Below are 24,420 nucleotides of genomic sequence, written 5' to 3' on the forward strand. Positions count from 1 at the left end.
GACCACACAGGAACTATAGTCAAACACTATCATGGGCTTCTCGAGGATATAGAAGGTTACTTAAGTTAACTGGAAATAATGCAGCTGACACTGGGGCCAGAGCAATGTTAGTGACGAAAATTCAAGAAAAATACTGGTCGCTAAAATATACAAGATATTTTCCAAAAGTTAACAACCCCCCCCCCCTTCATTTTAAGAAAATGTATTTTCTTCAAGAAAACCCTTGAATATTAGAGTATATTTAACCCATAGCTGCAACATCCTACCTAGTTCATTCCACTTCCCACTCTAACAGAGCATCCAGTTTATAAAATCACTTGGCTGTAGATGAAATTAAAACAATCAACAAAGGATAAAAAATATAAAAATAATCATGATTTCATAAATAAGAAGACTTTGATTTACGTATAACATAACAAAATGTATAAATACTGTGATAGCGTCCCAATTAACATAAAAATAATATGTTCTCTTTGATATAAATAATATAAATATAATTTCTAATTTTTTCGCATTCACCTTTAACTAATTTCACAATCAAATAAAATGCATAATGCACCAGAGATAATGCACACATATTCACGTCGTAAATTTCATTTAGATTCAAATGAAGGAATATATTATTTTCAAAGGTGTATAAGGTGTATATATATAGATTACTTATTAAATCCGATTTTGAGAATATACATTTCAGGAAAGAGATGCTTCCATTTTCTTTCAGAATGGCATTCATAAGCGTATTCGATGCGATGAATTTACCCAAATATTTGCAGCTACTCATACAAACTTTTGCCAAGTAGCTTTAGCATTGCTATTTTTATTACTAGAATTGTCTTTTGGCTGGAACCCAGTGACGTTATTGGCCAGAGGCTTCTTTGGTGACAACACATGTGTGCTATGGGTAGGAACAGGATTGGTAGTGTCTGTAGATGTATTGGATGCTGGGGAAGCACTGAAACCAGTGACAAAAGAATTCGAGAAAATGGGGGCTTTGCCTAACCCATAGTCATCCAGGAGATCACGATCTTTTTGCGAAAGTAGCCCGAATCCGGTTTTTGGTGGAAGTGGAGGCTTGGAATCTGTTACTACTGCAGCAGTACTATTACAGTTCATACTCATCACATTCTGACTAGGTTTTGGAGGAAGAGTAGGTGGAAATCTCATAATACTGCTGCTGCTGCTACTACTACTACTGCAGGATTCAGTCGATGTCATGTTAAGCACTTGTGGGAAACCAGCCATTGGCTTCATGGCATTGAAAGCTAATGGCTGGTTTACATTTGGAAAACTTTGCAACTTTTGTATTTTTTCTTTGAGCTCATTTATTGATTTGTCTGTCGACGATTCTAATGGAGAATAGAATACAGATGTTCCTCTTTTCGTCTCAGACATTTCTAGCGGATCAAATATTTCATCATCAACAGAGTCTAGTTTAATCAAATGATTACTTTTTTCATCTGGTTTTCTTTCTTTCACGTCAAATTGACGTGCCTGATTTCGTTTGGTTCTTGGCGGAGGAATAGGTGCAGGTAAGAACACTTCTTCAGAAAATGAATCATCAAAACCCAGTTGGAATTTCACTTTTTCATTTTCCTTTAAAAAGTATGAAAAGTATATTTATACAATTTATTTATTTATTTATACAATATTGATGGCACTGGATCTATACAAGAGGATGCGATTGAAAGTGACAAAAAATGTTTGATATTGAACAGAGAACTAGTGATAGTGGGGGAGTGGACAACAGAGCAGGAGAGTTTGTTCCATTCAACAATGGTATGGGGAAAGAAATTGTATTGAAAGCAGTCACAGTAGAAGCAAAAATAGGTTTTATTTTAAGGGAATGGTCGAGTCTTCTGGAGATGTAGGATGATTTGGCTAGGATAAAAGAAGTATCAAAGTTGAGATGACTATGGAAAATCTTATATAGCAGGGCTAATCGAGAGATGAGATGAAGAGTGGAGAGAGGGAGAAGATAGTAAGAAGAGATACGTTCGTTTTAAGTCGTCGTGGACATGGAAACAAAAGATGACCAGCAGTCATGGACAAATTGGGTGGACTTATTTTGGATTGATTCAAGTTTATCTATGTCACTGGATGTGTAGGGGGCCCCATATTTTAGCGGTGTAGGAAAGAACCAGAGAGATATAAGATTGGTACCAGAGTTATCCAATATCCTGAGTTGAATGTTTAAGGTTGTGGCAGAGGAAGAAAAGTTTCAGATCTTTCTAGTAAATGTAGTCAATATGTTTGTTTCAACATAGGTTGGCTGAGATTATGACACAAAAATGAGAGTTGAGAAACCTGGAGAACAACGTTAAATTATTGATAGAGTAAGAATATTCAAGAGGAAGTAATTTATGGGTACCTTTCATGTGAACTGTTTTTGAGATGTTGATAGGTATCTGCCGTAATGAAAACCAGTCAGTGATGGAAGCCAGGTTATGGTGGAGAAGTTTTTGATCGGGCTCTTGGTGAATGATATGGTATATATAAAAAAATTACACAGTCATCTGCAAAGAATCTAGTAGTGCAGTTAAGGGATTCTGGAAAGTCATTAATTTAAATTAAAAATAATAATGGGGAGAGGACCAGACTGATCCTTGTGGGGTACCAGACTTTATAGAGGTAGATGGGAAGTTATGATCTTTAAAATCGACAAACTGTTTACGATATTTTAGAAAAGCCTCCACCCATTTAATAGTTTGTACACTGATGCCAAGATTAGAGAGTTTAAGAAGTTTATCACCGGGAACTTTACCATTTCAACACATTACATTGTTATTTGGGATGTGAATAAATAGTTTTCTCTTATTACTGAGTACTTAATTGAGAAGATAACTTCAGTCAAAGCTCGTTTTTTATGAATTCATATGGACTTGATAATTAATTCGTAAAATTGAAAGTTTGTAAATGGAAGAGATGAAAAAAATGTGGGAAATAAAAAATTAGTCACTCACCTTTGTTGATGATCAAAAAAATTATTTACGTGTTTGCTTAATCGTTATATCCTGATAAATATAAAATTCCACGAAATTGGTGTGGAATAGCTTAGCATGCAAATCTTGCTTTTTCAAGAATTTTCTGGAATGTAGAGTGCAGCTTGAACTCTCTGCCACAGTAATATTGTTTTGCTGATCTTTGATTAGAGTACTCAATATAATTTTCAGAATCCCATACTTTTTTGAGGATTTCTGTCTTTGTAAGAGTTTGCACATTTTTCTCATCTACTGTCAAGCACAATCTTTTCCATTTTGTTGACATTGCTTAGAGGAAAGTAGACAAACACAGCAGTTGCCCGAAGTGGAGTTCGACTGACTCTCTCAGAGATGGCCTTATCAATAAGCTAATGTATCATACCATTTGTCAAACCACCAGTTTATCCAACCATAATTCACAAAGAGTGAATTTTGCAGCCAACACATCTTCATTTCATGGTCACCCTTGTCAAAAACCCTAATACATAGCACTCCTTTGCAAAACACATGCATGTTGATGATGGCAAATTGGTGAACTCTCTACCTCCCCCCCCCCCCTTTTTTTCTGAAAAGACATAATGTCTCCAAATTGAAGTTTTACTTTTGGTTCAAACGAGCTCAGAAGAATAAAATAACAGAATAAAAAAGTAGTGGAAAGAAGAAAACAAGTTTCTAAAATATAGAGTTAATAGAAATGAAAATTTATAAAATAGAATAGCTTTTAACATTAATTGTATGGCATGACATTTGGGACAGAAGACCAGTTCATAAATTGAAAGTTAATAAAATTTAGTACCCACACTATATAGCAAATAATCCATCCCCAAAAATTTACATCTATTTCTGCATCTGCTGACTCTGATTTAACTTTAGCTTCCCTCAATTGATAACTGACTGGAACTACCACCCCAATCAATATTTTTGAAAGTCCCATGATTTCTGACTTTATAATGTGAAGCATCACATGTGGATCAAATTGCACCATTAAATTCTCTTGCATAGTTCTCGGTCTACCAATATTGAATCATGAAATAATTATAAAAAATAATAATCAATAATGTAACAGGTATGATACAAATGGAAAACTCACCTTTAATGGCTCACAATCATCAAGAATATTTCCATCTTCTTTGCTCCACTCATCAGAAATCGAACATTTTCTAAAAATTATGTCTTGTAAGTCACTCATCAAATCCATGTCTGAAGAATTAGCGACAGCCATTTCATCCACATCAGATAAGGAATCTCCAGAGGCGTTCGAGAGTTCATCTACAGTCAACATTTTATATTTTCTAATTCTGCAATGAAAAGAAATAAACAAATTAAATTTAATTACAGCCAAAAACTGATACATGAGGGAAAAAGCCGAAATAAAATAAAATACAGGAGCGATGTAACATAGCTAAACATATGGTAAAAAGCAAAACGAGAGAGAGAGACACAGAGAAGTGACAATGATCACTTGGACTGAGGTTGACTGCAGTCATTTGATCATTATTAAAAATGTTGATTGTAGCTGACAGCTCATGTTTACACTCATACTCATTAGATGCATCACAAAGTGATTAATGAGTGTTCATAGGATTGTGAAAAAGAAAATGTTATTTATAACATTTAATAAATTTGTTGGAAAGCATAACTGAAAACTTATCATTTGATGCAAATAAATGTGATGATAATCAAAGATAATGGTGAATAATCACTCACCCTGATGAAGACATTGAATTTCTCATGTCTACTTCACTGAGAAAACCCTGCTTACTAGCACCATAATCTACTGTGTATGATAACCTCTGCAATAAAACACAATATATTCCACATTCAGATGGATCTTGTCAAAAAATATATTAATGTACATGAACAGAAAACATCACAACCTAAAATGTGAAACTGTTATTCAAAGACAAATGTAAAACATACTTGTGCTATGAAACAAAGAAACTTGTAACACAATAAAATACTTGAATGTACTAATTTACACAAGATACACCTAATAATTTTCTTTCATATTAAAAACACTGATATAGCCGAACGCGATGAAATGTTTTCATGAAGAGTAGTAGAAGAATCAAGATAATGAAGTTTCAGATATTAAGAAATCTACCTTTGAGCATTAATTAACTTACTGAATTTTTCAAAGGATCTCGCTGGGAAAGTGAAGGACTAGAAGGTGCACTGTTAGTCTTATAATCGCTACTTCTAAAGACTAAATTTGGCTGACTAGGGTGCTGAAATGACAAAATGTTTTTTTTTATTTATAATTCAAAGGTACATTATTATAAAAATACATTTAAGATATTTAAACAAACAAACTTTAAATATTTTGCAGCATTTGCAAGGATGAAAATAATAAAAAAGGTTTAAAACTTGAAAATTTTTGTTTTAATTTTTCTAATCAATTCAAACTTCCCTATTTATAATAAAGTGCAGCTTACACATTGAAATTCTAACAAAAGAATAAAAAGATAATAATAATAATAATAAATGAAATAAACAGATAAATTCTGTGGATGTGAAGAATAAAGTGATTGAAAATTTCTTGCAAAACACTGAGGTGACAGGGAGTGTATAATGCAGGTATCAATTGGATATAGGTCACTAAATTCTTGGATGCAAGAAAATTGCTACCTTTGTATTTATACTTCATTTCCACTTCATTAAACGGATTGCATTTCATGTAAATTGGCAGTACCTTTTGCATTTCATTTAGTTTGGAACGAATATCTTTGTAAGCTCTTCTACTTCTCTCCTTCACCTAAAAAAAAGAATATAAGACAATCATTAATAAAGGAAATTCATTTCATAAACTCAATCTTTACTAGTTACTTTAGTTGCTCCATGAACATTTACATTATAAAGAAGTGATTCCTGAGCCGTATTCTATCGGAAGATAGGAAAAAAGTGAGAAACTTCGAAATATTCAGATTAACTAAATAGAGCATTAATACTATGTGACCTATAAAATAGAAGCACTGTATATGAGTGTTAATAAAAATCAAATCCACAATTGCAAGTTGAATCGAAAAGGCTGTTGACATTTGCCTTTTCTTGAGCACAGGACCTAAAAAATTAGATGGATGGATGTAATAATGCTTAAACCAACAGGGAAAATGCCAATGATCATTTTTAATGCATCCATACACACACACATGCATAAACAAAATATGAATGCTCATAACAACTGTGTTGTGTAACCAAACAATAATGCAAATTTTTAAAGAGATAGCTTTGGTCATTGTGTCAGATTGTTTTAATGCTGTCAGAATTTATTTTTAAATTTGCACACTGTTACCAAAATGTACAATTGACAAGACCATGAGTGAGTAAAGACTGCAGATGCTTGACATGTGTTTTGTGGAACTTTTTTTTCATCTAAATAGCAAAAGAATATTTTAATTTAACAATTATTGAACACTAAACTGAACCAAAATTGTAGTTTGAACTAAAAATATAAACAAGATTTAAAAAAATCATAGTTTTCAAAAGAAAATAAAAAAGTCACACACTCACTGTTTTAACAGCACTTTTAACAGCAGGATTTGTCTGTAAAAGCGTTTTGATTGATAAAAAAAATTGTTATAGAAACACATGCAATTAAAAAAAATAATTATTGCAGGCAAAATGCAAAAATCCCACCATGCAAGTGTCAATTCATTAAAAGAAACATAATCAAACTGTGAAATAATTAAATAAATACATAAAATATTCATGCAAAACATTAAGAAAACAAATATCCTACAAGTACATTTTCCTGTTAAAATGTGAAAAAAACAAGCTTGATAAATTTAGATTTATTTAATTACTTTATTGCTTATGCAGTGTGCATCTGTTTGCACCATTGATCTAAACAGCTGCTTACCAGATTTGTGAACATTAATCATCAACAAAGATTTTACTAAGTATTTACCACATTTAATAAAATTGGATCAATCTTTTATTCCACCACCTTAATTTTTATATCCAATGTTTTCTTCTGCACCTGGGGCCTCAACTGACCTTAATCCGCCTCTGAGAATGAATCAAATTTGTTTATAAAATCTGCCTAAATAGTTGCCAAATTGCTAATAGAATTAATGTCACTGAAGATGATCTTTGTGAATCTAAAAACATGCTTCATCAGGGACAAACTAAGCAGATCTAGTGTTCTGCCCTACGTCTAATAAATAGCCAGTTTCCCCACAGGAAGAAAATATTTGATATGTATGTAAATCGCCAACAAAACTATAAATGACTCAACCTTACCATAAAATATGTACTGTTTCTCAATTTATTAACCCATTTGCATTTGTGAGAGCAATAATTTAGTGTTTCTTATCACCAATAGCAATAGAAATAATCTACTTGTATAGCACCAAAAAAATACTGAAAATCTTTTCTATAATTGGATCATAGATAGGTATTGAATTAAGATGAAGGATGGAAATAAGTCTCATCATATATCACAGGAAAAACAGCATGCAATAAAATGTATGGTATAAAATCACATAATGCAATTTGCATACTGCTGTTTGAGAACCAGCTTCAACTTAAGACTTCATTCAAATAAAAAATTTTCTGTTTAAAATACATCAGAATAATACCTTGCTTTTGACATTTTTGAGGAACATGCCACCTTCTTTCTAAAAGATAAATAAATCAATGAATTAAATTTAAACAGCAATGATAATTTAGTTCTTAAACATGTTTATGATAGCACATTTTGAGAATTTGTATTCAACAGCTTTTGTTAAGGTGCATGTATATTCATTTGACCATAAAATACAAATACAAAAGGTTAAAGAAAAGGAGCTAAAACCATCAGGTCATGCACAGAATGAATATCAATGATGTATAAAAATACTTTTTCATATGATTTTACTTTTTTTTATTCTGCATTGATTACAGAATTAGTGATTACATTATATATTTATACAGAGAGAGAGCAGTGTTTTTCCAATTGACACTTAACAAGGATTCCATGGTCAAACACCCCCCAGGACTATGTCAAAATCCATCCACAATATTTCCCATTTAATTGATGCATTGCTCTAAAATGTATCACAAAGTCCCTTACAGATTACAAGCTCTTCCATATTTCCACAGTCAGTCATGACTGCTCACCACCGAGAAAGACCATCTAAGGATAGTTTGCTCTCTTTCCCAAAGGGATGGACCATTTCAAAAGCAGATTTCCACAAGTGATCTGACTGTAACAAGAAACTATGGAGCCAAACTTTAATTCTTTCACACATTTTATGAGTAATAACTGAAACGCCTATATGCTGAACTTTTTTTTTCTCAAATTTACTGAGTTCCACTGTATTAAGAAAAATTTATGGGAAGAGGGAGGCACGAAAAACCACAATTTGCCTGTCACACATTTATATATATATGTAGTTAGATCAGTCATATCCATAAATAAATTAAGCTTGTAATAAAGGCATAACGATATAAGAGCATTAAATATTTATTTTCTTTTACCTTCATCGTGGAAACCCATTCTTTATATTGTGTCTTTAATCGAGTGCTCTTATTGACTTCATACAGATTCACCTCTGCTTCAAAATCATCACTGAACCCGATTCCAGAATTAAGCATTTCAAGTCTGTCATCAATGAACTAGTAAAAAAATTATGACTTAATAAACAATCCTAGAGAATGTTTCTAATCAAGCAATTTATATTTTATAAAACCGAACACTATGGGTTCTTATGAAGTTATTTTCTTCAGTTTGAACTAAAATCTAAGAAAATAAATTATTAATGCTATAAAAAAAATAGTCAAAAGCGAGACTACAACAGTAAACATGATATTTTACTCAGTCATTTATACATAATGTTGAATTGAGGTATACAATTGAACAAAATCAAACTAAAAAGTTATGAAATTATAATTATATGTGCATAATCAGATATTTGTTAATTTATGCATTATTACATTTCCAAATTATAATATAAAGATACAGACCAACTACATACATTAAAATAGGTAAAATATGCACCATTGTTTCACACACTTTAATTTCATATTAACTTACAATTTCTTATAATTCAAAACAAATAACTTTGATGATTGGCAACGTTTAAAACACATTCAAAATCATGCACATCAATCTGATATTATACCTGCTGAAATATTTGTAGATGCAACATGGTTTCAAGAAAAGGCTGCATGGAGGATGGTCGTGTCTGAATGAAAGCTTCAGAGTCAAAGGATATTTTTTTCCCAATGTCTATTTTCAATGCATCACGGTACCCACCAATCAAATGAACCATAGCTCTCATGAATGCTCGAGCCACTCCATCACCCAGCATAGTGTTTGGGTTTTTCAAACGCCGTTTCAGGGAAGACACCTACTTTCAGAAAAAAAAGGGAAAAACCAAAGATAAATAACTTGTTCAAATATATTGATATACAATGAAATGTCTCTCTGTTCTTAAAAAAACACTGACATTACATTGCAATTTTCCCGTTTCACATAATTATTTTATAATCAATATAGTAGTTAAATTTTCAAATATGAATGGAAGTAAGTTAATTGTCTCATATGCAAGATAGAAAAGAATTTCATCTATGAAACTCATCAAAGGATTCGTGTAAAAATTTCACAAATTCTGTAATGTATGATAAATTCTTATATTTGTAGCACAACAATTCTGCAAAAAAACTCACAATTTCAGGTGGTAGAGTTTCAAAATCATCAAATGGAGACCTGACTTTATTGTTATCAGCATCCAGTATTACAACCTCACCAAGTTCACTGAGCTCTATTTTCTGCAAAGATGATAAACAGTGAAAAAAAAATTCAAATTGCAGTAAAAACTAAAATAAAATTTTTAATTTCAATAGAGTGCTATTCAACTGATGATATACATTGAAATTGTATTTCCCCCCCCCCCTTTTTATGATGAACAAAGATTTTTTCCTTCAAAATTTCATATAAATGTAATTTTCAGCATTAAAATTTAATTGAATGATTTTTTTTTTTCTGAAACCACTGTTTTTAGAACAATCTTCCATAAAAAATATTTTTGAATTCTTACCAGCATGGTAGATGATGGGCTACCAATCAAAAAAGGCATGGGAGCACTGTAAAATATAACATTATCAATCTGTGTACTATACATTACATAAGAAAAATGTAATTTATTATAGACTCAAATAGTCATCATATTTTGGAATATTTTCATATCAATCTAATTCTCTGAATACTTATATCTGAGCTAGTGGGACTTTGAAAAAAAAATTATCAAGTTCATAATGAGACTTGAATGAAGAATATTTGAACACAAGTTAGTGCCTAATTAGCTGGTTCCTCTCTTGAAAAAAAAACAAAAAAACAATCGGTTTTAATTTGATAATTGTGGGGGAAAAAATTGTGTATGGGTGAAGATTATATTATGTATTTTGGACTCAATATCCTTTTGTTAAAACAAGGGCTAGGATTTGCAAGGATAAAGCAACTTTTATACGAGATCCCTAAAATGACAAATGATGAAAATTGTACTTGTGTTCAAGTTGGCAAAGAGCATCTCCAATATCTGCACGAGCCAGTACATTTTTTGCCTCTACGTACAACTGCTACTGTTGCTAAATAGAACAAACAGCTATAAGCTTCATGCCTCTTATAGGCATTCAAAATCAGATCTCTCAAGGATGTCAGAAGAGTAACAACTCAACTACAAATGGTTCAAATTTACTATGTACTGTATAATACAACATGCTCAATCAATGTATCCAGGCCGGTAGCCAGAAATTTTGTACAGGGGGAACCAAAGTAGTAGAACAATAGATTTGGCTATCTTTTTCCCTTTTATCGGTAATTTTCTCACATTTCGGGGGGGAGGGGGAACAAACCCCCAAGTCCACCACCTCGCTACAGCTTTGGATGTATCAATTATTATCAGTCTAAGGAAATAATAACACATTTTTATAAAATATCACACTTAAAATATTTCACATTCAGTGATAATATATTGAATATATTTAGGACTTCAAAAGACAAAAAAAAAAGTTCAGAAAACATTACATACTTCAAATAATCTAATAAATGCTTAGGAAGTACTGGTATGAAGATATGCTGCCTGCAAAACAATATTTAAAATGCATTTTATCAATCACTCATGAAAAAAAAAATCAATTTTATACTTTATACTTAAATTTTGAAGTACTTTAATGCATACATAATCTACATTTCACTCAAATTCTGATTATTCAATACTAGAAATATTTGAGCTTTCAAAACCCAATGCACTATATTAATTATCACACTCATTTTGTAGTTTAAATTGACAGAAAATGTTATGAATTTTTTAACAAACCTGATATACACATAAACCTTAATATAGGTCATCTATGATGACAACACATCACTGAAAATTATGAAGTCATGAAAACATCAAAAAGTGAAATCAGCTCATACTCACCAGTGCATAGGATAAATAAGCATATTAGCAGCTTGTACACAGGCACTCAAACGACCTAGCTTTCGTGAAATTATTACGATTCTTCTTTCGTGAAGCATACTGTAAAATTAGACACATGGTGAATATGCATGTATAAAATTTGATTTATTAGAAACTTTTGTTGGGGGCAATTAAATTAAAAATACAAAAAGAAAAAAAAAATTTTTTTTCAATGAAATTAATGACATAATTCCTAGATTAAAAGGATTAGTTTCTCCTACATTTTCCTTCATGCTATGTTAAGGAATCATCACCATCAATCATGTTTGAAAATGTGAACAGATAGATTAGGTTTACGGAAAATTCACCGCCAACAATTCACCGCCGGAAAATTCACCGACAACAATTCACCGCCATGCAATTCACCGCTAGGAAAATTCACCGAACAACAATTCACCGCCATGCTATTCACCGCTAGGAAAATTCACCGACCAACAATTCACCGCCATGCAATTCACCGCTAGGAAAATTCACCGACCAACAATTCACCGCCATGCAATTCACCACTAGGAAAATTCACCGACCAACAATTCACCGCCATGCAATTCACCACTAGGAAAATTCACCGACCAACAATTCACCGATATGCAATTCACCGACGACAGTTCGATGCGAGTCAGTTAGCGAGGGAATGAGCGATTGAGTTACTGAGTGAGTGAGTGACCCAGTGAGTGACTGAGTGAGTAAGTGATTCAGTGAGCGAGTGGGTTACTGATTCAATGAGCGAGTAAGTCAGTCCGTGAGTGAGTGAGCGAGCGAGCTGCTAAGTGAGTAAGCGATCTAGTGAGTGAGTGATCTATTGAGTGAGTAAGTGCCATATCCTAAAGATATGGCGGAAAGTTTAAATAATGACTTTATGAGAAGAAATTCAGATGATACGGATTCGGGTTGCTGTATTTTTGAAATATATGACATCCATATTTATTGTGGGCATCTTTTTCTCGCTGGGCATTTTGCCTGTTGTGGCCTTGTATTTGTATAAATTACAAATTGCTGTTGCCCAATACAAGATAGTATATTCAACAAAATTCCATTAACTCTGTTTTACTCAGAAACTTCTAATGAAATGTTAAAAGGGATAATAACAGAATTAAAAGATAATAAAGTAAGTGGATACGCGATGAATTAACTTCCTAAAAATGCTTAAAATCATCTCCTGTTATCACTTTGATGTTATAAAAAACATCGCTGATCATCAGTAACCAATGGATTTTTTTTATGCTGAACTATCTGTTACCCGCGATTTCACGTGATGAACTTTCAGGAATCCCGCCTTAGTGCGTATCTAGTATATGTACTCTATATTTACTATATACGTGTATATATACTTCCTATGCAACGGAAATTAGTGACGATTTTTTTATTACGGGAGTCGGTGACGTTTTTTGAGTGATGGAAATCGGTTACGTTTTTGTGTTACGGAAGTCGGTTACGATTTTGGGGTCAAGTTTTCATTTAACTCTTGCATATATCGGGACCCATTTGACACATCGGGACCAAGTAATGTGCATGTACCCAGAGTTTCCCACATCCTACAGCAGGTCCCCTAAGCTGAAATAGATGGCGGGCCCCCAAACCAGCTTTTTCACGGGCCCCTCTGTGCTTAATTTATAGTGTGAAAATATCAAAAAGCGATAAGAAACGTTCCGGCCCCTGTCAGTCCTGCCCTCGTGGGGGTCATGCCGAGAGGTATGTATACGTAAAATATACATATGTCACCAGTGCTCCCAACATACAGGGTCGGGGTACCCGGGGGATTGCACATATACCTTCATGGGGAAGTTAAAAGGTTTCATTTCCAGGGGTCCTTGCGATAGTGGAAGCCCGAAGTATATCCAGTCTGGGACCCCATAAAATTTGCGAATTCAGTCAAGGGTAATTGCGTGGGGGGGGGGGGGGCTGGATTTTATTCGTTGGTAAAATGAATATTTGCAGTGGCCCTCACAGGGGGATGCCCGATTGGCTTCCGTGTCAGGGGTCTCGTTTCATTTTGGGGGCACTGGATGAATCTCATTTTTTTCTGTCGTTTAACATTGTAGAATTTTCAACAGCGGAAGCCCGAGATAAATCCAGTGTCTGGGTGCCCCACTAAATATCTGCGTATTGGGTCCCCGTTACTGGATGTGGGCCCTGGATTTATTCGTTTTAAAATTGATAAAAATTAAAAATTTTCGTTGCCACTCACAGGGGGTATGTCCGACAAGCCTTCAGGTCGGGGCCCCATGGGAAAAGTTGACAGGTTTCATTTCGGGTGTCCCTGGATGAATCTCATTGATTTTTGTTGTTTAACATTGTAAAATTTGCAACACATCGGTAGCCCGAGATAAACCCAGTCAGGGCCCCCACTACAATTCAACGAATTGGAGTTGGGCGACCCCCATGGGGAAGTTTTCTGGGGTTACTTGATGAATCACATTTGTTTTTTGTTGCTTTATTATTATTATAAAATTCGCTTCTTCTGTAAGCCGGTGCTTTCACGTGTCCCTTTCCATAGCACGCTGATGAAGTGAAACGAAATAAACAAGATATGTTATGAAGAGAAAAGGGGGGGGGAGGGTTGGCCGCCAAAGGTGGTAGGGGGGCAGAGCCCCCTAGTACTGTATATAAAATACCATGTCCTGACTGATTCATCATCGCCGAGCCAAAACCGCTGAAGCTGTAAATATCAAATTTTGTGAATAGTTTTTTTCACGACGTAAAGACTCACTACTCACGAAGAAATGGTTTTTCCATATTCGACAACCTAAGGGCGTCATAAGAGGGGAGGGGGGGGGGTCAACGTTGAAATCATGCCGAGCCGAAACAGCTGAAGCTATAAATATGACATTAGATCAATATTGTAATATAGACTCATTGAGAAGGGATTTTTCCAAATTCAACCCCCTAAGGGAGGGTTTCAAAAGTTATATGGAGCAATCAGCACTGAGCCGAAGTCGCTTAAGCCATAAATATGAAATTTAGTTAGTATTATATTTTATAACGTACATACACACTAAGACAGGATTTCTGAAAGTTCATCACCCATGGGGGTTATGAGGTGAGAGTAATTTTGAGATTGCAAAAACACACGAGAGAGAAGCCGCGGATAACAACTGGTAATAAAATATAATGCTTACTAAATTTTATATTTATGGCTTCAGGGATTTCGGCTCAGTGATGATTACTCCATATAACCTTTGAACCCCCCCCCCCCCTCTTTATTGGGGGGATTGAATTTTGACATTTGACTTACAGTCTTAGACTTAAAACGAACATTCGATTATGTTGATTTAAATATTCTAACAAATAAAAACACTTCTCAGCAGGCAAATGAGGTAATGTAATATATTGGTTTAAAACATATTACTACAATAGGAAACAAGCTGCCATAATAAATGGTAAAATCAGCACATTTGAAATATAATGAAAAGAGTCCCACAAGGATCGGCCCTTGGGTCATAATTATTTCTAGTTTATATTAATGATTTATGTAAAATTAAGTAGAACGGTAAAATAATTTCATTCGCAGATGACACAAGCCTATATGTTGAAGACGGGGATGGATTTAGAGCTCGCTATTGGTAGGGGTGATTTTACAAATCTTTAAAAATCTAGTCTAAGCATCGGTGACCACATGTCCTGCATTTTGTCTCGTATTTTCCGTGACAGTCCGGTTTTTCTGTTTTTTCTTCTCCATCCAGACTTTTTGAAAAATGTCACGGTTTTACTCGTTTATAGTCGAAGTTTTCTTGAATTTGTTGTTTAATTTTTTGTTGCAATGTTACCATATAGAAGTTCCGAAAATTTCATAAAATATCGCATTTCGTTTGAGGGGAAATCTAAGGAGAACACCTACATCCAGCAGTGGATTGAAATTGGTTGTTGATGATGCCACACCTATTAAAACCAGTATTTTAAATACAGTTAAACTCGGTTATAACGACATCGAAGATTTCGCGGGATTTCGGCGTTATAACCGAGTCTGGCTGTATTGCTTTCACTTTTAGAATATTGTTCTAGAACTCTTTTAGTTATTTTCTAACATTTACCGGTGATTATGTATGATCCCCACCTCGTATTAGTTCGCTACGACGCAGTTCGTTTTGTAGAGGCCATATAATTATGTTCTACTACTGATGCTGGAAAACAAATTAATGAAATAAAGTGAATATAAAGATAAGTTTAATTTTCTCAATCAGCAAAACTGGTAAAAGAAAGCCATAGCCTCATATTGTTTAAAATTAAATGTGTGAGCTCAAAAATCGCATGAAATTATCTCGTTTTAAACATCCAATTCTTGGACATAAAACCTCTTGGGTGACAAATAACATTTTCGAAAACTGAAACTCACGGAACCACAGCTTCAAAAAACGATATAAAACATGGCATTCTTTTTGGGCAATGTTAGAGGAGTATTTTAGAAGGATAATTTTCACACAGTTTTCATTACATACATATTCAATTGGTAATTTTCAATCAAAACCTACAATATTAAATTAGTAATATCTGACATAATTTTCATTCAAAACATACAGTATTTATTTAACAATTTTCGACATGATTTCCTTCCTTACATATTTATAATTAAAGGGTTCCAATCTACTAATCTAGAAAAACAGATAACACGCAAATGTAAGGAAAAACGGGAGAAAAATATTCATTTCTCACAAATATTGATATCATAATTAAAATGATACATTATGAGCTATACCTCTGAAATAGTCTTTAATGCCACATCCTTGATGATACTTATCAACTAAATTCTTTAATCTCTGCGCAGAGCCCCGGTATTTCTTTCTCCTAATGTGATGGTTTTGTCCACTTACAATTTGCTCCATTCGAACTTCATTCAAACTCTGTTCTCTTTTTATGGCACCGATGAACTTCCATATATCTGGGTGGTGAGCAGATAATTGCTGTTGGAACGCTCGATGCCATCCTTCTATAGAATTGTTGGTAAATCGTTACGCGTTCCTTGAAAGCAGTTCCAAATGTCTATGTCAAAGCGCGACGACCACCACGACGAAGAGGACGCCCGATCCAAGGGTCTTCAAATCTACACTTCATCATAAATACGTTTTCGGAACAATCGGATTTTTTAATCATTTGTGACACTACTAGGTTAAAAACTAACTAACTAACCAATTCACTCACTCCCTCACTCACTTACTGACCATTCACTCACTCACTCCCTCACTCACTTACTGACCATTCACTCACTCACTCCCTCACTCACTTACTGACCATTCACTCACTCACTCCCTCACTCACTTACTGACCATTCACTCACTCACTCCCTCACTCACTTACTGACCATTCACTCACTCCCTCACTTACCAATTCACTCACTCCCTCACTTACCAATTCACTCACTCCCTCACTTACCAATTCACTCACTCACTCCCTCACTTACCAATTCACTCACTCCCTCACTTACCAATTCACTCACTCCCTCACTCACTAAACAATTTACTCGCTCGCTCAATCACTGACTCGATCAACCACTTACTCACTCGGTCACTCACTGGGTCACTCACTCACTCACTGGGTCACTCACTCACTCGATCACTCAGTCACTCACTGGGTCACTCAGTCACTCGATCACTCAATCACTTACTTACTCGGTCACTCAGTCACTCACTCGGTCACTCAATCACTTACTTACTCGGTCACTCAGTCACTCACTCGGTCACTCAATCACTTACTTACTCGGTCACTCAATCACTTACTTACTCGGTCACTCAGTCACTCACTGGATCACTCACTCACTCGGTCACTCAATCACTGACTCGGTCACTGGATCAATCACTCGGTCACTCAATCACTTACTCACTCGGTCGCTCAATCACTTACTTACTCGGTCACTCAGTCACTCACTCGGTCACTCAATCACTTACTCGGTCACTCGGTCACTCACTGGGTCACTCACTCGGTCACTCAATCACTTACTTACTCGGTCACTCAGTCACTCACTCGGTCACTCAATCACTTACTGGGTCACTCACTCGGTCACTCAATCACTTACTTACTCGGTCACTCAGTCACTCACTGGGTCACTCAATCACTTACTTACTCGGTCACTCAGTCACTCACTCAATCACTTACTTACTCGGTCACTCAGTCACTCACTCAATCACTTACTTACTCGGTCACTCAGTCACTCACTCGGTCACTCAATCACTTACTTACTCGGTCACTCAATCACTTACTTACTCGGTCACTCAATCACTTACTTACTCGGTCACTCAATCACTTACTTACTCGGTCACTCAGTCACTCACTGGGTCACTCTCTCACTCACTGGGTCACTCTCACTCGGTCACTCAGTCACTCACTGGGTCACTCACTCACTCGGTCACTGGATCAATCACTCGGTCACTCAATCACTTACTCACTCGGTCGCTCAATCACTTACTTACTCGGTCACTCAATCACTTACTTACTCGGTCACTCGGTCACTCAATCACTTACTTACTCGGTCACTCAGTCACTCACTGGGTCACTCACTCGGTCACTCAATCACTTACTTACTCGGTCACTCAGTCACTCAATCACTTACTTACTCGGTAACTCAGTCACTCACTGGGTCACTCACTCACTCAGTAACTCAATCGCTCACTCCCTCGCATTGAACTGTTGTCGGTGAATTGCTAGTCGGTGAATTTTCCTAGCGGTGAATTTTCCTAGTGGTGAATTGCATGGCGGTGAATTGTCGGTCGGTGAATTTTCCTAGCGGTGAATTGCATGGCGGTGAATTGTTGGTCGGTGAATTTTCCTAGCGGTGAATTGCATGGCGGTGAATTGTTGTCGGTGAATTGCTGGCGGTGAATTTTCCGGACACGGATAGATTATAGCAAAATGTGGCATAACTGCACAAAATGATTCAATAACAACGAATGATAGATAACTTATCAACCTAAAGTGTTACAACACTATTTTCACAATTTGCATTTATGTATTTTTATCATAAATAGGTATATGGCATATGCTGAAACTCACCTGGCAAAAATCACCATCATGTTATGAGCATCTACTGCATTGAAATATTCTGTCAGGTTTCTCTGAAAATGTATGAGACACATTTTATACATAAATGTGATTACATATACGTTTTATATTTGAAGACAAACAAAAATCTAGATTTTTCAGATAAAATTTTTAGGCAAAATCTAAAATCTAGCCTACATTTTCTGGAATACTTGGAAGTTTCAAGTGGTTCGGACAATGAGCATGAAAAACCTGAAATGAAAAAAGCATAAATAAATTACAACTTTGAAAAGAATAAAACAAAAAACATACTTTTACAATAACAGTACAAGCTTCCATATATATCCTTCTGTCGTCTATAATTGAAAAAAAAAAACATTTTTAATAATGAGTTATAAATATTGCAAAACACAAAGCAAAACAGATGGAGCCATGAATTTAAAGGGGAAAAAACTGGCTGGCCTTGTCTATCATTTTTGGTTTCAAAGTGATCTTTCATTTGGCACAATTTTGTTCTTATACCAATGATCCTAAATTAGTGATAACTACTAAAATATTACGCTTTAGTTTCAACAAAATACTGTTTTAGTTTTCTGTACTTAGAGAGTTGAAAATCTGATATTATTACTTAAGATAAAATAAAAAAATCAAACTGAACATATAGAAACCTTCAAGTTGAAAGTGATGTCTAAATCGGAATTAGGCTCTGGAACAGGTTCATTGTACAGTTTTTCCAGGAACATGGAAAGTGAATTACACTGAAATATGAAAAAGAAAGGGGAATGTGATTATGCAGTATAAAAAATTAATAGGTTTGTGTGACAGGAAAAAGAACACCTATATTTGGCAAAGAATGAGACAGTCCATTGAACACAGAAAATGATTAGCATGTAAAAAACTAATTTTATTGTTTCACTGACCTTGGAATTTCAAATATGAAAAAATGAGCTCATAATAATAATAATAATAATAATAATAAGAGTCCAAAGTGAAACAAATATTCTCTTACTGTATATTTTCTCTAATTATTTCAGCATTTTATACTAATTTCATACCTTGAAATGGGTATACAGAAAATAATGAATGAAGAAAACATGCTAACCTGCGCTTGTGGATCATTTGTTAAATCTGCTACTTGATTCAACAGCTTATAAAATATTTCATGCCATGGGAGAAAGCTGAAAATATAATATAATGTGAAATAATTTTAATTGAAAACTATTTCTATGCGCGTTAAATGTATTATTACATTTTGAATGCAAGTCAAAGTGGAGCTATTTTTGTTTCAACAGCAGATGACGTTATAAGAATATGCTTTGTTCAAAATGTCTAAAATTGAGATGTCTATTTGTAGCATTCACTTGATACTGAAAGCATTATGTATTAAAGATGCTGGAAAAAATTCGGAAGGTTTGAAACTTTACCTTAATATACATAAAAGAGTAGGCTGGTTTGGTGCTTGGCGGCAGTAACCATATGTCCATTTGCTGTCCAAACTTGTGAGCACAAAAGAAAAATGCTGCACAGCATCACTGTTAACAGAGAATGTATTGAAAGATTTAAATCCATAAACATGCAAAATATGTTTTATAAATTGATAGATGTCGCTCTGTGATTAAAACTTTGAATGTTCTTTTTTTTTAATGACACCTTTTAAACAATGAAATATATCGAGCGATAGTTTCACTAATCACTTTAAAGAAACACATACACTGAACCCCCGCCCCTAACAGTCACGCCCTCTTTTATGGCTGAATAATAATTTTCTCCTGTATTATAAAAGCATGCATTTCAAACCCGAATAATGGCAGGGATGTCTCAAACTTACCTGCTGCCGGGTGCAAGCCCCATGTGCCGCCCCTGAAGATGACACTGGTGGTTGACAGGGCTTAGCTCGCGTGATGACCTGCTTTTAAAGAAACTGTCCACATTTTGGTTCAGGATTATTTTCACATTCTCAATTACGCTCAATGACTTGATCCACATTAAAGCACTTATTGATCAGCCATCATTACCATGACTCCCCCCCCCCCCACCCCAAGCCTGCAGCAGATTCCTAGGCTGGAGCCCCAAAGCAGAATGTTTTGTGATGTTCTGCAACGAGCCCTCAGCTGACTGAAAATGTTCCGCGGTAAAAATTCACATATACATAATAGCGTTTTTCTACACTTTTCTTAAAATTCTTCCAGATTGTTCTGCAACAGCACTGGTTGTTCTGCGACGTACGTTGCACATTTCGGCATATTCTGCTTTGGGGGGCTGGAGTCCCCTCTATAGTGAATTTATAGCATAGTAAACAAAAAATGATGAGAATCATTGAGACCCATGACAGAGGTACATTCTTTTTTCTGAATTACGATTCTAGATTCTGTCTGTCTCTGCAAGTTTTCTTAACATCTTCGTCCTCAAAGTATAGCTCAAAAGTACAATGTCATTTGAGTTTTTACTATTGAAAATTTTCAAAACTTATAGTGTCTAACTAAGGGCTAAGCTGCCACCCTTTACAAACTACCACCCAGGCGCCTTGCGTCCTTGCTTAAGTCACTCCCAGTGTAGTATACAAAAGTGTAATGCAGTAAACACTTTTAGAGGGAAGATGAAACATCAACTGAATTTCATTAATAATGGTCACAAAACCCCCTTTTACATACAATTTTTTTTTGCCCTACCCATGTCCACAAAAGAGAGCTTTTACTGTATGAACATAAACAAAATGTCAACAATGAGTAACAAGATTACCAGGTTTGGAAGAGAAGTACTCAGGGCAAAAAGGCTGCTATTAGTCCGTGTTCATGAAACTCAATGTTTCTTCAACACTGTTGGTTGACATCATCTGGGGGTGGGCGCAGGTCTATAGCCAGAAATTTTGTTCGAAGAGGGGCTACTTTCATTTCTGGGATGGGAAACCAAAGTGATAGAACAATCGATTTTACAATCTTTTTCCTTTTCTCGGTCATTTTCTCACATTTCGAGCAGGGGGGACCAGACCTCCAAGTTCCCCCACCCCTCACTACAGCCTTGGGGTGGCGTGGCGTAACTTGATACTGAATTTGAAGATTTGTTGTTTAGCTGTTAATCCAAAACTTTTCAACAGCTGACCAATCAGTGATTGCAGTGATGTCTTGAACTTCGAGCTAAAACACAAATCTTAGAATGTAGTATCAAGTTATGGTACTCCTGATGATGTTAACAATGTTAGGGGAAACCTTGAGTAAAATGAACTAATACAGATGACAGTCTTTTGCAGCAAAAGAACTTCTTACTCTTCCAATTGACAGCAAATGCAAAAACCTTATCAAGTAATTAAGAGGTTATTCGCAATTTGATTTGAATTTACTTACTTTGTGAATTCACATGGGCAAGAGAACTCTGTGACAGATTTCAGCAATTCCTAAAAACAAGGGCGTTTTCAAGTTTTATAACACTTGCACTCAGCTGAAACACACAAAAATGACTTCTAATGAAAATATAAATCATGTTCCAAAAATAACCCAAAAAATTTGTGTAACTTTTCAAGTACCATCTTGAAGCTATGCCTTAATTGGATGACATTCAAAAACCATAAAATGCAAGAAAAAAAAAATACTCTATAGGGTATTACATTTTGATATAGACCAAGTACGAATTTGAAGAGCTGTGAATTTGTGAGTGAGATGTTTACATATACAGTCAGACCTCTGTATAGCATTACAACTAGAAGGTGAGTAAAAACGATTCCAAAAACAGGAATGATTCAATAACAATTGAGCAATTCACTAATTGTGGGAGGAATCATTATAACGGAGGAATCATATAATCTATTATAAACGGGGGTGACGTTAAAACTGATACATGTTATATTGAGGTCAACTTCATTTTGAAACCAATAATCTAAAAATAAATTGCTGCATAACATCCATAATATGGCATCAATGTCAGTTATACCTGTTTTGGATATGTTTATCAATACAGGCCCATAACTAGGCTTGGACAACTGCAGCAATGCCCTGAGGCCCCACAAAAAATGGTCTTTGTTTTGCATATTTATTAGAAATTTTGAGTTTCTTGTTAGAAATCTCTTTCTTTCTTTCAAACTGCACACAACTCCGATCAATCACCATCTATGGGTAATGTACTACCTGGCAAGTTGTGCCAGAAGTGTAAGTGTGTATATAACAGTCTGAGTGATTATCTAGTGTTGTGTCTGATTTTTCAGTGCTACCATCTATATTTTAGAAGTGAAGTGAGTGAAGTGCAAAGAGTGAATTACATTTATACTGTTTGTAGGTGTGTGTTGCTCTCTGTGTCTATACATTTTAAAGGGGGAGATCGGCATGCATTCACGCCTCGAAGTTGGGAAGCACAGAAAACCAACTGCAGCTATCCACCACTGTGGCGACGGTGGGGTTCGAACCCAGGGATTTTTCAGTGCGAGTTCAGAACAATGAGCACTCGACCATCGCAGTTTCTCGTTTGAAATCTGCAAACTGAGAAGAAGTCTTTTTTTAGACTAATTATATTGGGGTGGGGGGCTCAAAGAAAAATTCTTCCCCGGAAGCTCTTGAGACTGCCTTGGGGAAAGTGATTTTTCTGAGGTCCCCTTACCTGGTGAAACATATGTTTTCAAAAATTTTAATCAGATCTCATTTTCTCCTCTGCACATGAGCCTTCTGGCAATGCATTAAGACGGCACTACCGCGAGGCCCTCCAAAAAGGCATGCCACGACCCTGCATCAACACTTTTCAAAACACAATCGACACAAAGAAAATATATAATTATTTAACAAATATATTATAGTATATGAAGTATTGGGAAAAAAAACAATACAATAAAAAAACATCAAATTTCATAGTTACTTCATCCCCAAAACTGTCCGGATATTTCTGCAAAATCCAAGCTTCTGGAATATTTAGAATTACAATTTTATCAAAACATTAATAACATGAATATTTTTTCCAGCATCATCATGAGCATTTATAAAAAAAATTATAGATTTAATTTTTCAAAACTGCGATAAATATTCAACACAAGTTGAAGATCTTTTTAAATTTTGTAAATACAAAAAAATCAGTGACAATGACAAAACATCTTTTTTTTACACCATTCCCCCATTTTATATCAAAATTGAAAAGACAGCTCTTGGGCTATGTGCACTGTGCTGCCACACAGGACACTGCCCTACGATGGGCAACAAATCAGAGTTGAAAGGAAAAAAAAAAATTGTCAATCAAAAGACGTGATTGGTGGAGCCAAAAATAGATCCAGCATGGGTAGGAACTTTGTCTCAACATGGGCGGATAAGGATAGAAGAAAAATACCACATTTTTTTCTGTGTATAATCTGCAAATCATGTGTTTAAAAAACATGAAAATTTCTTAATACAGCTTATATACCAATGTAGCTTCTTTCTTCTTTCTTTTTGAAGGGCATGAATAATAATATTTTTAAAAATTTCATTACTCAGCCCCACTCTTTTTCTGATATATAAAAATGAATAACGCCTTCTAAAATTACATGGTAGAAAAGTGTCTTTCGCAGAAGGCAAAAATATTTCTCATTTGATTACTAAAATTGAAGGTGACCTTACACAGATTAACACATGGCTAGCAAAAAATAAATTACTTCCAAAAGTAGAAAAAAACAAAATTCATGTGTCTAAAAATTAGAGATATAAAACCAGAAACTCCAATATCACTAAGATTGCATGTTTGTAAATACCCCTCCCAAATCTGTTCTAGTAGTCACATAGAAAGAGTAAGAGAATATAACTACTTGAGTGTAGTTATTATAAAAGACGATCTAAAATGGAACAGCCATTCTAACAATGTCTGTAATATGATAAGAAAACAAATTGCAGCTTTATATAGATTAAGAAACATTGTAAGTCTGGAACTCCTTAAAACAGTTTTCTATGCTTGGATCCAATCAAAAGTAATGTGCTCTACTACGGTGTGGGGATGTGCCTACCACGATAACATCAAGAACTTAATTAACATCTATAATCACATAAAACATAAGGTAATAACATTTAATAATCCAGATCTACTGAAAT

At 34.9% G+C, this 24,420-nt stretch overlaps 1 protein-coding gene across 2 annotated transcripts in view; it reads right to left on the reverse strand.

Annotated features, from left to right (window-relative positions):
• Nucleotides 1–647: 647 nt before the first annotated feature.
• The window catches only part of LOC149086941 (DENN domain-containing protein 1B-like), a 29,462-nt gene continuing 5,689 nt past the window's right edge, over nt 648–24,420 (reverse strand). Inside the window, exons 3-22 of one of the 2 annotated variants that reach the window (XM_089231147.1) lie at nt 23,225–23,268; nt 21,730–21,779; nt 19,813–19,920; nt 19,491–19,566; nt 19,057–19,146; nt 18,587–18,640; nt 18,401–18,462; nt 11,384–11,482; nt 10,991–11,041; nt 10,001–10,046; nt 9,630–9,731; nt 9,083–9,310; nt 8,439–8,576; nt 7,559–7,597; nt 6,489–6,521; nt 5,671–5,733; nt 5,105–5,206; nt 4,686–4,771; nt 4,069–4,276; nt 648–1,593 (exon numbers count right to left, since the gene is read on the reverse strand). In XM_089231147.1, the coding sequence (XP_089087273.1) occupies nt 778–1,593; nt 4,069–4,276; nt 4,686–4,771; nt 5,105–5,206; nt 5,671–5,733; nt 6,489–6,521; nt 7,559–7,597; nt 8,439–8,576; nt 9,083–9,310; nt 9,630–9,731; nt 10,001–10,046; nt 10,991–11,041; nt 11,384–11,482; nt 18,401–18,462; nt 18,587–18,640; nt 19,057–19,146; nt 19,491–19,566; nt 19,813–19,920; nt 21,730–21,779; nt 23,225–23,268 (2,495 nt within the window). In that variant the 3' untranslated portion in view covers nt 648–777. The remainder of the gene's footprint in view (nt 1,594–4,068; nt 4,277–4,685; nt 4,772–5,104; nt 5,207–5,670; nt 5,734–6,488; nt 6,522–7,558; nt 7,598–8,438; nt 8,577–9,082; nt 9,311–9,629; nt 9,732–10,000; nt 10,047–10,990; nt 11,042–11,383; nt 11,483–18,400; nt 18,463–18,586; nt 18,641–19,056; nt 19,147–19,490; nt 19,567–19,812; nt 19,921–21,729; nt 21,780–23,224; nt 23,269–24,420) is intronic. The other variant, XM_089231148.1, reaches the window with a different exon arrangement.

The sequence above is a fragment of the Pholcus phalangioides genome, unplaced genomic scaffold, assembly GCF_987345545.1.
Source record: "Pholcus phalangioides strain wild (caught in Gottingen) unplaced genomic scaffold, Ppha-v1.0 ptg000004l_1, whole genome shotgun sequence".
Taxonomy (NCBI): Eukaryota; Metazoa; Arthropoda; class Arachnida; order Araneae; family Pholcidae; genus Pholcus; species Pholcus phalangioides.